This window comes from Aotus nancymaae, unplaced genomic scaffold (genome assembly GCF_030222135.1).
Source record: "Aotus nancymaae isolate 86718 unplaced genomic scaffold, 86718_ANA_hifiasm-v0.15.2.pri h1tg000210l, whole genome shotgun sequence".
NCBI lineage: Eukaryota > Metazoa > Chordata > Mammalia > Primates > Aotidae > Aotus > Aotus nancymaae.
The window spans coordinates 852,975-874,573 of NW_026988625.1; the positions used below are offsets into that span (position 1 = coordinate 852,975).

General features: G+C 42.8%; 1 protein-coding gene and 1 pseudogene across 2 annotated transcripts in view; one reads left to right on the top strand and one right to left on the bottom strand.

Annotated features, from left to right (window-relative positions):
• Positions 1–19,850, bottom strand: part of MAPK1 (mitogen-activated protein kinase 1) — a 98,787-nt gene extending 78,937 nt beyond the window's left edge. Inside the window, exon 1 of one of the 2 annotated variants that reach the window (XM_012466482.3) lies at positions 19,483–19,815. In XM_012466482.3, coding sequence (XP_012321905.1) covers positions 19,483–19,613 — 131 coding nt within the window. In that variant the 5' untranslated portion in view covers positions 19,614–19,815. Of the gene's footprint in view, positions 1–19,482 lie in introns of both variants that reach the window. The other variant, XM_064371890.1, reaches the window with a different exon arrangement.
• Positions 3,027–3,382, top strand: LOC135273043 (small ribosomal subunit protein uS10-like; annotated as a pseudogene).
• Positions 19,851–21,599: the final 1,749 nt, after the last annotated feature.

Genomic DNA, 21,599 nt, shown 5'->3' on the forward strand with positions numbered 1-21,599 from the left:
ATTCCATTGAAAACCTAGGGGAAAAAAAAGAAAAAAGAAAAATAAATAAAAAGAAAAATAAAAAAAGAAAACCTAGGGGAAGCCTGGGCACAGTGGCTCATGTCTGTGATCCCAGCACTTTGGGAGACTGAGGTGGAAGGATCACTTAAACTCAGGAGTTTGAGACCAGCCTGGGCAACACGTCTCACAAAAAATTAAAATTACCCAGGCGTGGTGGCGCACACCTGTGGTCACAGCTACTCGGGTGGCTGAGGTGGGAGGATGGCCGTAGGCCTAGCAGGCTGAGGCTTCAGTGAGCCATGATTGTACCACTGCACTCCAGCCTGAGCTAAAAAAAAAAAAAAAAGGGGTGGGGGGGGGGAATAAAAATAAAATATCCTTTAATGTTCAATGTTTAATGTCATTAATTCATTAATAACGGTAATACATGTGACCACTTAAGATGCACATTAATTTTAACATTTTCTATGAAAAACAGGTACACTTGGAAAACCACATGCATAGACTTCTAAGTATTATCAAAGGCTAAGTTGTAAGATCTCTACCGTATTTATTAAATGAGGTAAGGGCTCTATCTTACTTATTTTTATCCCAGAAAGTGCTTAACACGCTATTTACTGAAAAGAGTCACTATCACTTTAGCCGGCAAACATCCACTGCTGACTGATGGTACATCAAACACACAGGGCACAAGACCCATCAAAATAATCTCTCCACCTCCACCCAATAGAATGGCTACTCTTACCAAAAAAAAAAAAAAAAAAGGAAGAAAGAAAATAAAAAGTATTGGTGAGGTTGTGGAGAAACTGAAACCCTTTTTGGTGGGAATGTAAAAAGGTGCAGCCACTTTGGAAACAGTATGGGAGACTGAGGTGCAAGGATCACTTGAGCTCATGAGTTTGTGGTTCCTCAAAATTAAACACAGAATTACTGTATGATCCAGTAATGCCTTTCTGTGTTCCTACCCAAAAGAAACAGGGTCCCAAAGAGACAGCTGTACACTTATATTCGTAGCAGCATTATTCACAATAGCCAAGAGGCAAAAGCAACCCAAGTGTTCATCAACAGATGAATGGTATGTATATTTACAATGGACTATTGTTCCACCTTAAAAAGGGAATTGTGACACATGCTACAACATGGATGAACCTTAAGGACATTATGGTAAGTGAAATAAGCCAATCATAAAAAGACAAATACTGTATGATTCCACTTATATGACGTACCTAGAGTAGTCAACGAGAGAGAAAGAATGGTGGTTGCCAGGGGCTTGGGAGAAGGGAAAATGGAGAGTTGCTATTTAATGGGTATAGAGTTTCAGCTTTGTATGATGTAAAGAGCTCTGGAACCTGGTTGCACAATGTGAATCTACTTAACGCTACTGAAAATACACCTAAAAATAGTTAAGATGGTAAACTTTATGTTTTATATATATACATATCCTACCATAAATTTTCTTTTTTTTTGATGGAGTTTCGCTGTCGTTACCCAGACTGGAGTGCAATGGCGCGATCTTGGCTCACCGCAACATCTGCCTCCTGGGTTCAAGCAATTCTCCTGCCTCAGCCTCCCAAGTAGCTGGGATTACAGGCGCAAACCACCATGCCCAGCTAATTTTTGTATTTTTAGTAGAGACGGGGTTTCACCTTGTTGACCAGGATGGTCTCTCGATCTCTTGACCTCGTGGTCCACCTGCCTCAGCCTCCCAAAGTGCTGGGATTATAGGCGTGAGCCACCATGCCCGGCCCCTACCATAATTTTTTTAAAAGGCTCCATGAAGTTATCTATGCACACAGGTGTCCAGCCTATATCCCACAGTCATTCACTCCAATGCTTTATTTTCTACCCTATCCTGGGGTGCATAAAAATTGCTCTTGGGATTACACAGTGATTTAGTTAATATAGTCATTTCAACACTCAAAAGACATGATCCCTGTTTCACCAGAGTAAAATGAGATTCTGAGAAGTTACAGGACATGCTCTAAGTCACCCAGTCATTAGTGCCAAACCTCAATTTTCAAATGCAGTTACTGATTTGATAAATGAGACATGTTACCTGCTGTTCTTAAAAAGGCTTATAGTTTAGTGAGTAACTTATTCCTTTCTTCATTCATGCATTCGAGTAATATAGGTAAATGAACAGAAAAGTAAAGAGAAGATGAAGACTATTAAAAGTGAAGAGAAGATGAAGACTATTACCGGGATGGCACAGAGTTAGCCAGCCTTATTTCTGTTACACATTTGGGGAAACAGACCTAGACATGAATCTGCCTGATTCAACAAATAATTACTGAGTACCTACTACATGTGATATGTATACAAGGTGCTGGGGATACAGCAGAGAACAAAGTCCCTGCTCTCAACGAACCAAGCCGGTCTTTTTATTCATCTTTAGGTTTTTTTTTTTTTTTTTTTTTTTTTTGAGACAGAGTTTCACTCTTGTTGCCCAGGCTGGAGTGCAATGGCACGATGTTGGCTCACTGCAATCTCTGCCTCCAGGGTTCAAGTAATTCTCCTGCCACCTCCCGAGTAGCTGGGATTATAGGCATGTGCCACCACAACCGGCTAATTTTGTATTTTTAGTAGAGATAGGGTACCTCTTGCCTTACCATAAACTAAGGCCATCCGGCATAAAATCCCTTGCACACATTCAGATTGGCATGCTTTTACAGTGACCTCTGTTCCTACAGCATCCTTTCTTCTCTTGAGTTGAGGGTGAAGAGCTCCTCTTTCCCATCTGCAATCTCACAATATGTACAACTGCACCAGAGACAATGGAGGCTCAATATAGGCAAGAGGAGTGTTCCTTTTTCCTTCTATGGGGCCTTCCTTCAATGAGTATCTCTTCTAACACTGTCAATCATATCCAACAGAAAAAGAGATCTCTCCATTGGTACAAAAACCTACAGCTCCCTCTTTGAGGAAGACACGGTTGTAGTTCTTGTGGATCGTGGATCCACACGCTCCTGGCTCCTGACTCACCCTCTCGCCAAGGAACAAACTGGTCAGGAAGCCGCGCAGCAGCCATGGCTTTTAAGGATACCAGAAAAACACCTGTGGAGCCAGAGGTGGCAGTTCATCAAATTTGAATCACTCTAACGAGTCACAAGGTAAAATCCCTGGAGAAAGTGTGTGCTGACTTGATCAGAGGAGCAAAAGAAAAGAATCTCAAAGTGAAAGGACCAGTTCGAATGCCTACCAAGACTTTGAGAATCACTACAAGAAAAACTCCTTGTGGCGAAGGTTCTAAGACATGGATTGTTTCCAGATGAAAATCCACAAGCAACTCATTAACTTGCACAGTCCTGAGACTGTTAAGCAGATTACTTCCATCAGCATTGAACCAGGAGTTGAGGTGGAAGTCACCACTGCAGATGCTTAAGTCAATTATTTTAATAAATTGATTACCAGTTGTTAAAAAACAACAACAACAAAAAAACCCCTACAGCTCCTAAGACTTTGACTCTCACTGCTAAACTTCTAAAATAAAAATTCCTCCACTTTAGTTCTAATTACCACTCAAATGCTGTTAGACTTTTAGACCTGTGGCAGGTCACTACCCCTGCCTAGGTCTGTTTATCCATCTGCATACAGAGAAATAATTGTGCCTTAGCTATCCTACAGAAGTGTAAAGAGGTTTGATGTGACAGCAGTGAAAGCAATTTAAGAAATACAAAGAGCTGTATAAAAGAAGACATTTATTATGTTTTCACATGCTATCTTTATTCCAATGATATCAAAGTACCTACCCAAGCACAGATTAACTCTTGTATATGTAAGCAAAGGTGCAAGTCTGTCACCTTCCACACAAATAGAGTCTCTCTACTCCCACCAAATACACCTCCATTTTCTTCTTCCTTATTTCACTTTCATCTGGAACTGGTAGACCTTAGGGCTACTGTGGCATCTGGGGTCCTTCTGAATGGAATCAAAGAAGCCATAGCAATGAAGGGGGGCCTGAAAGAGAAACCCAGGATTTCAAGAAGCCTGCCAGAGCAGAAGAGCATCCAACTATAGCTCCAAATGTATGACAAACACAGAGTATCTACAGAGGCTATTGCTGATTAGATGTAGGGAGCTGACGTAACAATTCTACAGGCCAGGACCACATCTTAGTAATCTTGTATTCTCCTTCCCCATAATATAGTATCTGTTTTCATGTTGTGATAGCCACTGAACATTCATTGAATTAATCCTCATAAACAATTTCCTAGACATCCACTAGAAAATTAGATTTCCTAGACATGCCTGGAAATCTAATTTTCTCTCACCTTTGGAAATTCCAAATCTAAAAGGAATACTGCTAGAGAAAATTCACAATCACCTGACATGGGCAATTATGGGTACAAATGACTCTGAGGGCACAGAGAAAAAACAGAAGTTATCTGTCCAACTTCCCTTCTAATGTTCTAGTTTCTACAGTATCCCCATGTTTGAGAACCAGTGAACTATATGAAGACAGTCTGTAAGTCAGTTGCAAAATTCTAGGTTACAGGAGATGTAATCACTAAAAGAATGTAAGTCTGGCCAGGAAGATTAGTGTAAGAATAATATAATAAAATGCTCTCAACTTGTTTTCAGTAATTTAGAAACCTAGAAGAAAGACCCTGCCAGATTCAGCACACCCAAAAACTGTAGGCAAGGCTTTAAGCAAAAAGCTACTGAGAAGAGGAAGATAATTTCTTGCAGTCTCACGGTGCTAAGGAAACAAAAATAGCAACTGAAGATCAATCAGGGGTTTAAGAGCCTTAGTAAACATAAACACCTCAGGTTCTCAGAATCCATGGAAAGTTACACTTCTAGAAGTGAAGGGGAAGAAAAGTCAGAGGGATACAAAGCCATATAAAAACTGCAACCAAGCCTCAAATCAGCTCATTCTCTAACTGAATTATGGTTATCTGTCACCACTGTATCTGCCTATCAGTGAGTATGGCAACTCTCTCTGGAGAAAAATGTCACCTAGGGCATCTACAATTTTCATACACAGTATCTGGCATTTACTTGAATATTACGAAGCATACAAGGAAAGAGAAACAAGAAAAAAGAGACAACAGAAACAAATCCACAGTGACCAGTTACTAGTTACTTTTTGCAAGCAAAGTAGCTTGGATGAAGATGGTCTTTAAAATAGCTGTAATTGGGCCAGGCACAGTGGCTCTTGCCTGTATTCCCATCACTTTGGGAGGCTGAGGTGGATGGATCACCTGAGGTCAGGAGTTCCAGAACAGTCTAGCCAACATGATGAAATTCCTTCCCTATCACAAATACAAAAATTTGCTGAGCGTGGTGGCAGGCACCTATGATCCCAGCTACTCCGGAGGCTGGGGCAGGAGAATTGCTTGAACACAGGAGGCAGAGGTTGCATGAGCTGAGATTGTGCCACTGCACTCCAGCCTAGGCAACAAGAATGAGACTTCATCTCAAAAAAAAAAAAAAAAAAAAAGCAAAAAAAGCTGTATTGCCAGGCACGGTGGCTCACACCTGTAATCTCAGCACTTTGGGAGGCCACAACAAGTGGATCACTTAAGGTCAGGAGTTTAAGACCTGCCTGGTCTGTCTCTATTTAAAAAATCCTGTCTCCACTAAAAATACAAAATTAGCCAGGTGTGGTGGTATTTGCCTGTAGTCCCAGCTACTCAGGAGGCTGAGACAGGAGAACTGCTTGAACCCAGGAGGTGGAGGCTGTAGTGAACCAAGATTGCACCACTGCACTCCAGCCTGGGAGACACAGCAAGACACCCTCTCAAAAAATAAATAAATAAATAAAAATAAAATAGTTGTGGGCCAGACACGGTGGCTCATGCCTATAATCCCAGCACTTTGGGAGGCTGAGGCGGGCGGATCACGAGGTCAAGAGATTGAGACCATCCTGGCCAACATGGTGAAATCCCATCTCTACTAAAAATACAAAAATTAGCTGGGTGTGGTGGCACGCACCTGTAGTCCCAGCTACTCTGGAGGCTGACACAGGAGAATTGCTTGAACCCAGGAGGCGGAGGTTGCAATGAGCCGAGATCGCGCCACTGCACTTCCAGCCTGGCGCCTGGCGATGCAGTGAGACTCTGTCTCAGAAAAAAATAAATAAATAAAATAAAATAAAATAGTTGTGATTGGCAGGAGTGGTGGTTCACACCTGTAATCCCAGCACTTTGGACAGCCGAGGTAGGCGGATCACTTGAGGCCAGGAGTTTGGGACCAGCCTGGTCAACATGGCAAAACCCCATCTCTACTAAAAAAACAAAAATTAGCCAGGCATGGTGGCGCTTGCATGTAATCCCAACTACTCAAGTGGCTCAGGCATGACAATCGCTTGAACCTGGGAGATGGAGGTTGCAAAGAGACTCTACCTCAAAAAATAAAATAACAGCTATAATTAATATGCTCAGAAAAAAAAAAAATATGCTCAAGAATTAGATGACAAAATGATTAATTCCACTAAAGAACTGACATCTATAAAATAGAATCAAAGATTCCATTAAGATTATGAAAAAGGGCTGGGCGCAGTGGCTCACACCTATAATCCCAGCACTTTGGGAGGCCTAGCCAGGTAGATCACCTGAGGTCAGGAGTTCAAGACCAGCCTGGCCAATATGGTAAAACCCGTCTCTACTAAAAATACAAAAATTAGAAAAAAAAAAAAAAGAAAGAAAGAAAGAAAAGAAAAAAATCATGCCCAGCTCTGCTAAAAAAAAAGAAAAATTAGCAGGGCTTGGCGATGTATGCCTGTAATCCCAGCTACCTGGGAGGCTGAGGCAGGAGAATCACTTGAACCTGGGAGGTGGGACTGCAATGAGCTGAGATAATGCCACTGTATTCAAGCCTGGGTGACAAAGTGAGATCGTCTCAAAGTGTGTGTGTGTGTGTGTGTGTGTGTGTGTGTGTGTGTGTGTATGAAAATAACTTGGCCGGGTGCAATGGCTCACACCTGTAATCCCAGCACCTTGGGAGGCCAACGTGGGCGGATCACAATGTCAGGAGTTCGAGAGACCAGCCTGGCCAACGTGGTGAAACCCCATCTCTACTAAAAATACACACACACACAAATAGCCAAGTGTGGTGGCTCACACCTGTAATCCCAGCTTCTCGGGAGGCTGAGGCAGGAAGACTGCTTGAACCCAGGAAGCAGAGACTGCAGTGAGCTGAGATCCTGACACTAAACTCCAGCCTGGGCAACAGAGCAACACTCCGTCAGGAGGGGGGCGGGCAGCAGGGAGAAAAGTTAACTCTTGGAATGGAAAAAATATCTGCAGCACATGAATCTAAAAAAAGACTCATCAAAATCTACAAAGAACTCCTATAATTTAATGAAACAAAAAGCTGAACAGAAAAATTTGCAAAATAACTTTTTTTTTAATTGCATTTTAGGTTTTGGGGTACATGTGAAAAACATGCAAGGTTGTTGCATAGGTGCATACGTGGTAGTGTGATTTGCTGCCTTCCTCCCCTTCACCTATATCTGGCATGCAAAATAACTTTTAAATACTTCACAAGATAGCCAAATGTCTCATAAACATACAAAAAGAATTAACTACCTAAAAAGAGCTAAAATCATCAAAGAAATGCAAACAAAATTGACCATACATCCCACTTCATGCCCACTTGAGAAGCTAAAAATGATACGGTCGCTGAGAATATACACTGGTCTGAACTCTAATACACTGCTAACAGAAATATTTTACACTTTGGAAAACTGTTTGGCAACATCCATTAAAGTGGAACCTATGCAGAGACCGTGACACAGCCATTCTGCTACTAAGTATATACCCAGCAGGGCAAGGTGGTTCACGTCTATAATCACCCCAGGCTGGTCTTGAACTCCTAGACTCAAGTGATCCTCCCACCTGAGTCTCCTAAAGTGTTGGAATTACAGCTGTGAGCCACCATACCTGGCCACTTTTCTTTATGCATATTATACTTCAATAAAAGAAGAAGAGAGAAGAGTCTGAAACAATTATCACAAAATTAAGACCCATACTCAACTCTTGGAGATTGGAGAAGGCATTTCTAAGGTACTGGCAATGCTCTATTTTGCAATTTGCACAGTGATTACATGTATTTAACTTATTCTGTAAACAGTAATTTTTTTTTTTTTTTTTTTTTTTTGGAGACACAATCTCACTCTAGAGTGCAGTGGCATGATCTCAGCTCACTGCAGCCTCCGCCTCCTGGGTTCAAGTGATTCTCATGCCTCAGCCTCTGGAGTAGCTGGGATTACAGGTGTGTACCACCATGCCCAGCTAATTTTAGTATTTTTAGTAGAGACAGGATTTCACCATATTGGCCAGGGTGGCCTTGAACTCCTGACCTCAAGTGATCTGCCCACCTTGGCCTTCCGAAGCACTGGGATTACAGGCATGAGCCACCGTGCCTGGCCATAAATAGTACTTATATCTTACATACGTTTAAATGGATATTTCAAAATAAGATTAAAAGAGATAAGAAAATACAATACTCCAATAACTGTAGAAATAAGTGAGATGAATAAATGCCAGGAAAAGTATAATTACCAAGAAGAAATTCAAAAAAGGAACACTCGTATGTATATAATACTTCAAAAAAGTAAAGAATAAGAAGGGAGAAGAGTCTGAAAAGAACAATGATCACAAAATTAAGACACGTACTCAACCCTTGAAGGAGATTTGAGAAAGTATTTCTAAGGTATATACAGTCTAAGCAAGACCCTGTTTCCAGCGGAGAGAGCAAGATAAAATATACGTTAAGTTATTAAAAAAAAAAAAAAAAACCACAAAATTCTCATCATTTTCAGATGACATGTTTGTCCTAAAAAAAATTTAAAGAGGTTACTGGACAATCTCTTATTCCAGCAATTCATCAATTTACAATAGTTAAATGCATTTCCATAAACCATCTATGGATATCACTTAGAATAGCAACAACAAACATAAAGTATCAAGGAATCAATTTAACGCGTGATGTGCAAGAATAATACCAAAAACTTTACTGGGAAACGACTTAGGAAAACAACATGGTATTACCCAGAGAACGTGCATATGCCCCTACCATCCAGCAATTCTACTACTGGGGATCTGTCTAAAGATCTATGAAACTCTTGTGTATCAGGAGAAATGTACAAGATTACTTGCAGGAACACTGTAATAACAACAAACAACCCAAATGTTCATCAATACTAGAATGGATAAATTGTCATATATTTATACAATAATATATAAAGCAGTGAAAGCAAATTACTACACTCAAAAACATGATAAATGAGAAAAGCTAGTTGAAGAATAGATACAGTATGATTTCACTTATATGAAATTTAAAACAAGGAAATATTAAGTACTATATTGTTTAAGAATAAACACACGTAGCCATGATCGTTATCACTGCACTCAAGCCTGGGTGACAGAGTGAGACCTTGTTTCAAAGAAAAAAAAAAAGGAGAGAGATAAAAACAGCACTTTGGGAGGTAGAGGTGGGCGGATCACTTGAGGTCAGGAGTTAGAGACCAGCCTGGCCAACATGGTGAAACCTCATCTCTACTAAAAATCCTAAATGGTTGAATTTCCCCAGATACTTTTTAATGCATCTATAGAAATTTTCTTATTTTTCTTCTTTAATCTAAGTTTCTTATTATCCTAATAGATTTTCTAATATTGAACCAATTGTGCGTTCCTGGGATTAAACCCAACTTGGTCATGGTGGAGTATCATTATTATATATTGCTGAATTTGGTTTGCTAATAAATAATACGGTGGTGGGCACCCATAATCCCAGCTACTTGGGAGGCTAAAGCTGGAGAATCGCTTGAACCCAGGAGGCGGAGGTTGCAGTGAGCCAAGATCGCACCACTCCACTCCAGTCTGGGCAACAAGAGCAAAACTCTGTCTCAAAAAAACAAACAAAACAACAACAACGAAGTGATGGATACTGCCTTAATTAAGTAAACAAAATACACCTCAGTCCAAAACCAGAATGTGACTTCATGTGAAAACATTAGAGACTTCCCTGCTAACGTCACACACCACAAAAGGCTAAAATATTTTCCAGTTTACATTTTTACAGGTAAGCATTAAATTCTATGATGCCAGTCAAACATTTACTAGTTTTTGAATGCTGAATTCTGCCCTGCTGGGATAACTGGAAACAGTAACTAATGTTACTACAAACTCTTACACTGCCTTGGTGGCAATGATAGCTCTTTCTAGCAGTTGTGTCCAAGTGGACAAAGAATCACAAATATCTTTTCTTTCTAGCTTCCTTTGGACTAAAGAATTTACAACACACCAAAAGATTGTCACTTTTATCATCCCTTTGAATGATAAGTGATCAGGGCTGTCCTGAAAGGATGCCTGAAAACATTACAAAACGTTATCATAGGCAGAATGGTTCACTAAAGGGGATGAACATTCTGGCAAGTCTTAATCTAGCATTACTACCAACTGTTTTTTCACTGGTCTGAAACTAACATCTAATATTTTTTATATGCCTATATAGCCCTGCAGTAATAATTAACTTGTGGAAAAGTCTACACTGATTTTTTTTTTCTTTATAAAGTATTTGCTTCAACCATGGAACAGAAACAAAGTTGGTTTAGTGAGGAAAACGTAAATTTATTTGAGGATAGGTTCAGCACTGCTAAATTGAAAAGGTAAAGAAAATTTCAAACAAACCCCAAAAAGAAACATTTTCACATCTTTACTGAAAAAGCTAAATAGGCCGGGAGCGGTGGCTCACACCTGTAATCCCAGCACTTTAGGAGGCCAAGGTGAGTGGATTGCCTGAGGTCAGGAGTTCAAGAGCAGCCTGGCCAACACAGTGAAACCCCATCTCTACTAAAAATACAAAAAATTAGCTGGACATGATGGCACAAGCCTGTAATCCCAGCTACTCGGGAGGCTGAGGCAGGAGAATCGCTGGAACCCAGGAGGCAGAGGTTGCAGTGAGCCAAGATTGTGCCATTGCACTCCAGCCTGGGCAACAAGAGCGAAACTCCATCTCAAAAAAAAAAGAAAAAAGAAAAAGCTAAATAACAGTACACTGAACTCGGTTAATAACAAGATAAATCCCTGTGGCCAAGGTGAGGCAAAGATATTACTCTCTACTCTGCTAGCCTGCCTTGCGTTCAGTGAATTCAAATATTAATTGGGGCAATGTATTGTTTTTGCTTTATTTTCTTTAGCTGTGCAGTGAAGTCTTTTCTTTCATATAAAGATTGTACCAAGTTATTTCTTTTTCAGAATTGCTTTTAAATCATTTCTATTTAAGTATTTCTCTCTCTCAAACTCGACATTTTTCATTACACCTTTTTTTCCAATACAAAAATAGCAGCATTAACATTCATTCCAGTCACTAGGTAAAAATTCTCTTCGGTCAAACACACATGGATAATATAATTCATGAAGTAAATGACTACTGTCAGTATTAAGAAGTTCTAACTTACTTGCAGAGCAAAAAAAAAAAAGAAAGAAAGAAATAGTCATTTTCCTCAAGGGTTTAATTATGGGGTTTTAATGTTGAAGTAAATCAACTTACTAGTTTTCTAGTTTTTAACCTCAAGTTTTTTCCATTTTATAATATCTCAAAATTATTATCCAGAGATTTCTGAGGTAAATTACACTAAAGACAGCTCTAGTATCTGGGAAACAAATAAGTCACACATAAATCTTCTTCATAGGCCGGGTGCGGTGGCTCATGCCTGTAATCCCAGCACTTTGGGAGGCCGAGACAGGTGGATCACGAGGTCAAGAGATCGAGACCATCCTGGTCAACATGGTGAAACCCCGTCTCTACTAAAAATACAAAAAATTAGCTGGGCATGGTGGCACGTGCCTGTAATCCCAGCTACTCAGGAGGCTGAGGCAGGAGAATTGCCTGAAGCCAGGAGGCGGAGGTTGCGGTGAGATCGCGCCATTGCACTCCAGCCTGGGTAACAAGAGCGAAACTCCGTCTCAAAAAAAAAAAAATTATCTTCTTCATATATATGCATACATACTAATTTCATGTAATGTTCCTGAGGGCGGTGACAATATCAGAGCTGAAAGGGACCCTAGAGATCATCCCGATCCCTTAACTCTAAGGATAAGTAAAACAAAAATCTGCAGAAGCAGAGTGACCAGCACAAGCCCATGAGACATGTCATCGGAAGCAGGGACCAAGACTCAGTCTCTTGCCTTCCAGGCCAGTCTTCTTTCAGTAGGCTAAAAGCTGCCTTTCACAGCTTCCCACAAATTTCAACACATCCTCACTCAAGTACCTTCTGAAAGAGACTCACCAACAACTCTTTAGAGAAAAGCAACTATATCTCAACCCATAAAAAAGTTCTAAGTCTAGCTTATCAAACTTTTAGTCTCTGAAGCATGTAAGAGCAAGTTTGCCAATATTTCTCATTATCCCCCAATACTTTAGTGACTATTTTCTACAAACAAAACAAGACCATTCTCCCACACAATCAAAATGCAACCATCAAAATCATCAGCACTCATCTGTGAGATTATGACCAAAGGCCTCTAAGTCAGAAATCCACCCAGGCGAAACAACAGAGCAGTCACCTGCGGAGCCTCGGTTGGCCCTTCCATTCATACCACAGCCCACCAGGACCAGATATGGAAAGCCCCTCATGCTGGAAATCTTGGCGCAGTAGAAAGGTGGTCACCCTTTTGCCCATCACACAACACACATTCATGGGGGACCTGGTGCTAAACCATTCATAGACAACCTGTTTCTGGGTCAGGGTTTTGTACACAGTAGAGCTGTCAACCATCGACACAAGGGTTTGTAACAAAAAAGAAAAAAAGGAAATACAAAAAAAAAAGAAGATAAAAAATAAAATCATTAGGTCGGATGCAGTGGCTCCCACCTGTAATCCCAGCACTTTGGGAAGCTGAGGTGGGCAGATCACAAGTTCAGGAGTTCGAGACCAGCCTGGCCAATATGGTGAAATCTCATCTCTACTAAAAATACAAAAATTAGCCAGGCATGGTGACAGGTGCCTGTCATCCCAGCTACTTGGGAGGCTGGGGCAGGACAGTTGCTTGAACCTGGGAAATGGAGGTTGCAATGAGCCGAGATCGCACCACACTGCACTCCAGCCTGGGCAACAGAGCAAGATTCCATCTCAAATAAATAAATAAATAAGTAAATAAAACAAAATAGAGCAAAATAAAATAAAATCATTAACACAGATATACAACTACAATCTAATCTTCAGACCTCATTCTACTAGTTTTGCCAATCATACCAATTCAGAATCATGAACCACATGGAGTTGCCATGTCTCTTTACACTTCTTTAGTGTGGAACATTTACTCAGTGTTTTCTTGGTTCCATGGTCTTGACTTTTTTGAGGTTTACAAGCCAGTTATTTTGTAGAATATCCCTAAACTCAGGTTTCCGTGATGTTGCCTCATGAAGATATGGATTATGCATGAAACACTTGACTGTCTATTCTAACTATATATAGATGTTCCTTGACTTACTATGGGGTTACATCCTGATAAACCCATCATACATTGAAAACCTCGTAAGATGAAATGTGTTGTTTTGGAAACAGGTTCTGGCCCTGTTGCCAGGCTGGAATGCAGTGGCACAACAACATTTAAGCCTTAATACAGTTAAGGCTCACTGTAGCCTTAACCACCCAGGTTCAAGTGATCCTCAGCCTCCAGGCTCCCAAGTAGCTGGGACTATAGGCATGTACTACCACACCTAATTTTTTTTTTTAATTATCTTTAGTACAGATGAGGTCTCACTATGTTGCCTAGCTAGGTCTCAAACTCCTAAGCTCAAGGACTTCTCATGCCTTGGCCTCCCAAAGTGCTGGGATTATAGATAGGCATGAGTCCTGCGCCCACTGTAGCTGAAAATGCATTTAAAATATCTAACCTACCAAACATCACAGCTTAGCTCAGCCTACCTTAAATATGTTCAGAACACTTACAATAGCCTACAGTTGGGCAAAATCATCTAACGCAAAGCCCATTGTGATGTATTAAATACTATATTGAAAATAAAAAACAGAATGTTTCCGTGGATACTGGAAGTAAGGCTTCTGCTGAATGTGTATCACTTCTATACCACTGTAAAGTCATCTGACCACCAAGCCAAATATTTGTACTTCTGCACATTCTGCTTTACAGAGACTGAGGAAAAGCAGGATTCACATTTTGCCAACACTGTTTGCTTCAAAGGAATAAAAACAGTTAGAGCATTTACTAGGTACCAAGTGCTCAGCACCTCACCTATATTGCCTTTATAATCTTCATGACACAATCATTTGACCCCTTACTTGTGACTGGCAAGTCACTCGAGTTTCATTTTCCTCACCTGTAAAAATAGGGGAAGTAGCCAGGTGCAGTGGCTCACACCTGTAATCCTAGCACTTCAGGAGGCTGAGGCGAGCGGATCACAAGGTCAGGGGTTCAAGACCAGCCTGACCAACATTATGAAACCCTGTCTCTACTTAAAAATACAAAAATTAGCCGGGCATGGTGGCGTGCACCTATAATTCCAGCTACTTGGGAGGCGGAGGTTGCGGTGAGCCAAGAGTGTGCCATTGCACTCCAGCCGGGGCAACAGAGTGTGAGACTCCGTCTCAAAAAAAAAGAAAAGAAAAGAAAAACAGAGTGATACACACTACCTGGAAAACGGCAGGGAAAACAGCACCAAGAACTTTAACTTGACAAGTCAGAAATCAATGAGAGACCTCTTTTGACCACTCCCATCCTTGCCCCTCAGACCTTACGAGATATTTGGCTTTATTTAAAAAATGACCCCACCTTGGGCCTCAGCAGACTAAACCAGAGGCAAACACTCTCCCAGGCTGGAAATCCCAGGTAAAGTTAGCTGCTCTGTGAAGAATGATCTCCTAACAGTGTTCTGACAGATCCAGTCCCACTTGGAATCAGATTCAGAGTGTTCTCAGCCTCTGGTCATCAAAAAACCTGAAGACACATACCTTCAGGAAACTAGGGTCAGCCCTTTTCTGCTGAGTGCATGGGGAAGTGATAATAGAAAACTGGGGTAAAAAGGCCAGGTACGGTGGCTCATGCCTGTAATGCCAGCACTTTGGGAGGCTGAGGCGGGCAGATCACCTGAGGTCAGGAGTTTGAGACTAGCCTGGCCAACGTAGTGAAACACGGTCTCTGTTAAAAATACAAAAATTAGGGTATGGTGGCACACACCTGTAATCCCTGCTACTCCGGAGGCTGAGGAAAGAGAATCACTTGAACCCAGGAGGCAGAGGTTGCAGTGAGCTGAGATCGCTCCAGCCTGGGCAACAGAAGGAGACTGTCTCAAAAAAAAAAAAAAGCGGAAAGTCAACAAATATAATGGCTTGTCAGCTGCATTGTTTCCCTTCTACAGTATTCAGTGCCAATCCCTAATGAGTACCATCTCCCTTGCCTCCTTTGATAATGTGCACTCCCAGTTCTCTGGTCTCTCTGACCACATTTCCTCTGTCCTCTTCCATAAGTTGCCCTTTATTGACACAGTAAAGGCAGGCAATCCTTTGGCTTAGTTCTCAGATACCTTATCTTATCCAATCTCAAGGCGTCAATTAATATCTCTATGAAGATGACCCCATGAGCTCTCTTGTTGTATTCAGAAACAATATTTCAAACTTAACTTATCCGAAATAGACACTTGCTATCTTAGTCGAAGATGACCAATCATACCAAGAGTGGTTCAATCTCTTCTCTCATTTCTCCCTGTCAACACTGTTCTCTTATGTATCTCACCAGTCATCAACTTGCTCTTCCTTTGTCAGAGTTACCTGGTTGGTGCTTCTGTTCTACCTCAGTGGTTCTTAATGTTTCTGGGATAATGGACTCCTTTGAAAATCTATCAAATGCTATGTATTTTTTTTTACCAAAAAGATAAATATATAAAACATATGATGGCAATTTCACCTAACCAATGACCCAAATAAGAATCTGTGCTCATCCACTCAAGATTTTAACTACCATTTACACAAATTTTCATCTCCAGTTCCTGCTCCCCTCTTACAAATTTTAAGATGGCTTCTGGATATAACCTGAATGGTCTACAGGCATTACAAATTTAACAAACCCAAACCAGACTATTTCTCCCAGACAAATCTGCTCTGCCTGACAGTATTCCTCTACTTTGATAATGGCACCACCATCTTCCCAGGCTCCCAATCTACAAGCCTCAGAATGAACAGCTATGCCCATAGCTAATCAACCAGCAAGCCTTGTTCTATCTCAGAAATCCCTCCAAATCCAAATCCCACCTCTCTTGGGCTCTTACCCTTTAAGGTCTCATCATCCTTTGCTTCTACTCATAATTGCCGTGATTAAAAGTCTTTCCACCACTCTTCCCACAAGGGTCCATTACTATTTCTGTCTATACAAAGCTCCTTACCTCCACCTGCCACCTTCCACTGCCACTTTATTACTGCACATCTAGGTGGTTATGCTTTCCTAATTTATTCTCCCTCCGGTTCTTCTTCCTTCATTCCCATTAGTGTTCATCTGTCTTCCCCAAAAATTTCAAAATTGACCATGTACGACTGCCTCTTCAAAAAAAGGCCAGGTACAGTGGCTCACACCTGTAATCCCAGCACTTTGGGAGTCAGAGGTGGGCTGATCACCTGAGGTCAGGAGTTTGAGACCACCTTGGCCAACATGGCAAACCCCATCTCTACAAAAATACAAAAAAAATTAGCCAGGTGTGGTGGCACACACTGTAGTCCCAGCTACTCAGGAAGCTGAAGCAGAAGAATCGCTTCAACCCGAGTGGCAGAGGTTGCAGTGAGCCAAGATCGTGCAACTGCACTCCAGCCTGGGAGACAGAGTGAGACTCTATCTCAATAAATAAATAAATAAATAAATAAATAAATAAATAAATAAAAAGATGCTTCCTCCACTGCATAAATACACAGTCAAACTTAGTTTTGCCTTTGGAGTCCTCTACAGTTTGCCACCTAAGTATATTTCCAGGATTAGATTCCACAGCTCAAGCTGTTACTTGCTCCAACTATCTGCATATCAAAATCACACCCACTCTTAAAGGTCCAACTCAAACCCCACTCTTCATCGTTACATCCTCTACAAAATGATTAGGAAAGGGCTCTAAACGAAATAGTCAAATTCCTAATGAACTGATAAGGAATGGGGGTGGGGGAAGCTAAAAAAATGGCTAGAAATTCATAAATCCTTCTGGAAGCATTTTTTAAAAGATCACTATTGAAATGTTAGTATTTCAACAAGCCCTCCTTAAACCCAGCACTGTTAGCCAGTATTTATTAAATGCTAATAATGTGCAATGGAGAAGGTTAATAGCAGGGAAATGTCATCAACCTGATAAAAGGCTAGAATCTGAATCTAGGATTCAAATATCCAATTATATTTGCATTTGTATTTTAATTAAGAAGGAAAATCACAATAAGAGGACCCAGCATTCAAATGAAGAGTGAGAAGGTCAAACAAGCCTACAGCAGTGACAGAATTAGTTCCCAGATCTAAACAACTTCAGACTAGTAAAAACCTTATCAGATGGGGTATCTTTTCAACTGACATGTCCTAAACTTAAAAGACTTTTTTCAGTCCACATTTTAGGTAAGTTAATTTTGTTAAAAGAGTCAAAGGACGTGATGGAAAATTCTGAGCCTCTCATAATGAGACAGGTTCACGGGCACACTTCCCAGTGAGTGCAACAGCAGTGAGATGTATGGTAGAGAAATGATGCTATTGGCAATACTTCCTCTCCATTACTTTTTAGGGCCTTATTTCTTTTAGGCTCGACCTAATTTAAATTCTCTCTTGGCTCCTAAGCCTGTGAGTTCATGTTAATTTTTACAATTGTATTCAGCATTTTGCTCCTAAATAAAGTGAAAATATTGTAATCCCAGTTACTCGGGAGGCTGAGGCAGGAGAATCACTTGAACCTGGGAGGCAGAGGTTGCAGTAAGCAGAGATCTCACCACTGCACTCTAGCCTGGGCAACAGAGCGAGACTCCATCTCAAAAAAAAAAAAAAAAAGTGAAAATATGAAAGATTCAATTAAAGTCTCTTTAAAAAAATTTTAAGTAATCTTTCTATCTAGCTACAATACTTGGCAAAACATGCCTTCTATTGCATTTCTAAAATTATGATGATTGAAATCTGAATACACTTCTGAAATACTTACATTTCTTTATAACAGTAAAATACACAAAATTCTGCAATTATTAATTACCCTAAGGAAAGCAGGGTGTTTTCCTAAAAACAGCTGAAAAGAAGTGTGGTGTGTGAAGTAGAATCTCAGTCTACAATCTTAAGAATAACTCTTTAGTTATATGACCTCATCCTGAGCTTCACCTCAAAATACTTTCTTACCTGAAATACTTCAGCTTCACCTCGAAATACGTTCTCACCTGAAAAAAGGAATAACACCATCTTTTCCTCCTTCAATGTGTCTGTTCAAATAAAATGAAATAATGTATGTTGCACAATACCTGCCACGAAGTGCTCAATAAATTATCAGTTTACTTCCTTCGGTTAACACAGACACATTCACAAGATTCGAATTTTTAAGGGAATCTACTTCCACAAGTCTTCACCAGCACAAAATGTTACAGCTAGTTTGCTCTAATAAAAACAATACAGTCACCATCATTTCACTTTTCTAAGGGACCTAAATCAAGATGAGGGAGCTTACATGTGATTTTGCAAGAACTCCAGTAAGGCTGCATACTTATTGACCACTAAATCATTAACAGAAAAGTCCACAGCAATTGAGCTAAAACATCTGGGAGCATTTATGCTGGTAAAAGAGCTAACTTGGGGGCAAAGAAAAAAAAAAGGTCAAATTAGGCCCAACTCTAAACGGATCTTTAATAAATCAAGAAACTGATGCTGAGTTACCCTTCCTGAAACGCCAACAGTATGATATTAAAATCCACTTAAAAGTAAAAACTTCAAGACGGAAATATTCCACTAACACTGGTGTCAGTAATGCATTTTATAAAGCCTGCGCGCAGACCACCATTAGCACCGCTGAGGATATTTAATCAAAGCCGCTGGCTGCAGAGGCGAGTAGAAAAAAACGATTATTTCGGTGTTCTGCACACACGCGGAGACAAACCGCTTTCAGGACCTCAGCAGCCGCCGCCAACACCACCAACAAGCATCTGATGGAATTCCCAGTTTACAATTGAAAGTCAAAAAGCAAGCATGATGTTAGCAAACTGAGGGGTGGGGGCGCTTCCGTTGCCTTCCCGAGGGTCCAGACTTTAAAGGCCGCGTTGCGCCCTGGGCCCGGGACCCGGCCTCCGGCCTCCACGCCACTCCCTGCGCCCCTTCCCGAGCGACCGCGGGCCCGGGAAGCGCGCGAGCGACAACACCTAAACCTCAATCGGCCCGGGGCCCCGCCCGAGTCCTGGCGCGCGGACCGCAGCGAAGTCCGGGTTCGAGGTCGCCGCGGCGCCTGAGGCCGAGACGCGGGCGAGGCCGAGGCTGCGTCCGCTGCGGCCCCCGGCGGTGGGGGGGCCGGGCGTGGCCAGGCGCGGACACTCACCACACCATGCCGTAGGCGCCCTCGCCGATGTACGAGAGGTTGGTGTAGCGCGGCCCCACGTCGAACACCTGCCCGCGGACCATCTCCGGGCCCGGGCCCGCGCCCGCCGCCGCCGCCGCCGCCGCCGCCATGTTGGTTGCCGGGTCGCCGCCGCCTCCGCCGCACTGAGCTCGACGCTCCGCGGCCGCTTATGTCCTGTCGCCCCTCCCGAAGGGACCGCGCCGTCGCCGGAGCAGCCGCCGCCGCTGACCAGGAGGAGGAAAGAAGACGCCGGGGTGGAGAGCTGAAGAGCCCACAGCCGCTTGAACCGACTGCCTGCCTGCCTGCCAGACTGACGGGCGGGCCGGCGGGCGGGCGGAGGGAGGGGCGCGCGCCGAGGAGAGTGCCGGGGAGGGGCCAAGCAACGTGCGTGCAGATTGGTTCTTCGTGGATGGGGCGGGGCCAGGCGGGCGGGCGGAAGCGACGGGCTCAGGGAGGGGCACTGCAGCGGCGTCGACTGAGGGGCCACCCCCGGGCGCGGTCACGTGCATTCGCGGGGGCGGTGGCGCGGGATGCATCTCTTGAGGCACTCAGGGAGACGGACGTGGGGCAGAACCTATGGGACTGAAGTGACATATGGCCGGGGTCCGCGCCGCAGCGGGGTCCTAACAGAACCAGCGAGGGCTCGGAGCTGTGCTTGAGGCTTGACGACGCGCTGTAGCCCGGCAGCGCCACAGCTCAGGCGTCTGCGAATCCGTGGCCCACACGCTGATAAACTAAGAGGCCTTGGCACTGGGACAGAAACCGAGAGACATGACCCAGACCGAGAAAGATATTTGCATACTGAGAAAGTGAGAAGCACAATTGTCTAGACTAAAAGGAGACACTGAGAGGATAGGAGAATCAGAGCTTAGCTCAGATGTTTCTTGAGCACACTCTATGTTCCTGGGGATCCACCCTCATAGAAGTTACATTTTAGAGAGAGGAGATAGACAAATACATTTATTTATTTATTTATTTATTTATTTAATTTTTTTAGAGACAGCGTTTCACCATGTTGGTCAGGCTGCTCTCAAACTCCCGACCTCAGGTGATCCGCCTGCCTCAGCCTCCCAAAGTGCTGGGATGACAGACTTGAGCCAGTTGAGGTCAGGAGTTCGAGAGCCAGGTCTCCACTAAAAATACAAAAATTAAAGGCAGGCGCGGTGGCTCACGCCTGTCATCCCAGCACTTTGGGAGGCCGAAGTGGGCAGATCAGGAGGTCAGGAGTCCAAGACCAGCGTGGACAATATGGTGAAACCCCGTCTCTATTAAAATACAAAAACGGAGGCCGGGCGCGGTGGCTCACGCCTGTAATCCCAACACTTTGGAAGGCCGAGGCGGGTGGATCACGATGTCAAGAGATCGAGACCATCCTGGTCAACATGATGAAACCCCGTCTCTACTAAAAATACAAAAAATTAGCTGGGCATGGTGGCGCGTGCCTGTAATCCCAGCTACTCAGGTGGCTGACGCGGGAGAATTGCCTGAACCGAGGAGGCAGAGGCTGCGGTGAGCCAAGATCGTGCCATTGCACTCCAGCCTGGGTAACAAGAGCGAAACTCCGTCTCCAAAAAAAAAAAAACTAGCCGGGAGAGGCAGTGAATGCCTGTAATCCCAGCTACTTGAAAGGCTGAGGCAGGAGAATTGCTTGAACATGGGAGGTGGATGTTGCAGTGTGCTGAGATCTCACTGCACTCTAGCCTGGGCAACAGAGCAAAGACTCCGTGGGAGGTGGGGTGGGGAGGAAGTTAGCTAGGCGAGGTGGCGGGCACCTGTAATCCCAGCTACTTTTGAGTCTGAGGCAGGAGAATGGCTTGAACCCGGGAGGAGGAGGTTGCAGTGAGCCTTCACTGCATTCCAGCCTGGGCAACAGAGCAAGACTCCGTCTCCAAAAAAAGCAAAAGGGATTAGGGGGTGGTGGATCGAAATACTTGAGAGAGATATTTGCATTCAGAGAGAGACCCAGATTGGTACAGATGGGCAGAAATGTTAACAGAGCAGATAGTGAAATAGAAATGCAAAGATGGAATCATTAAAACCAAAACATCGAGATTTAGAGAAAAAGAGACAGACACATCAGGCTCAGAAACAGTCAC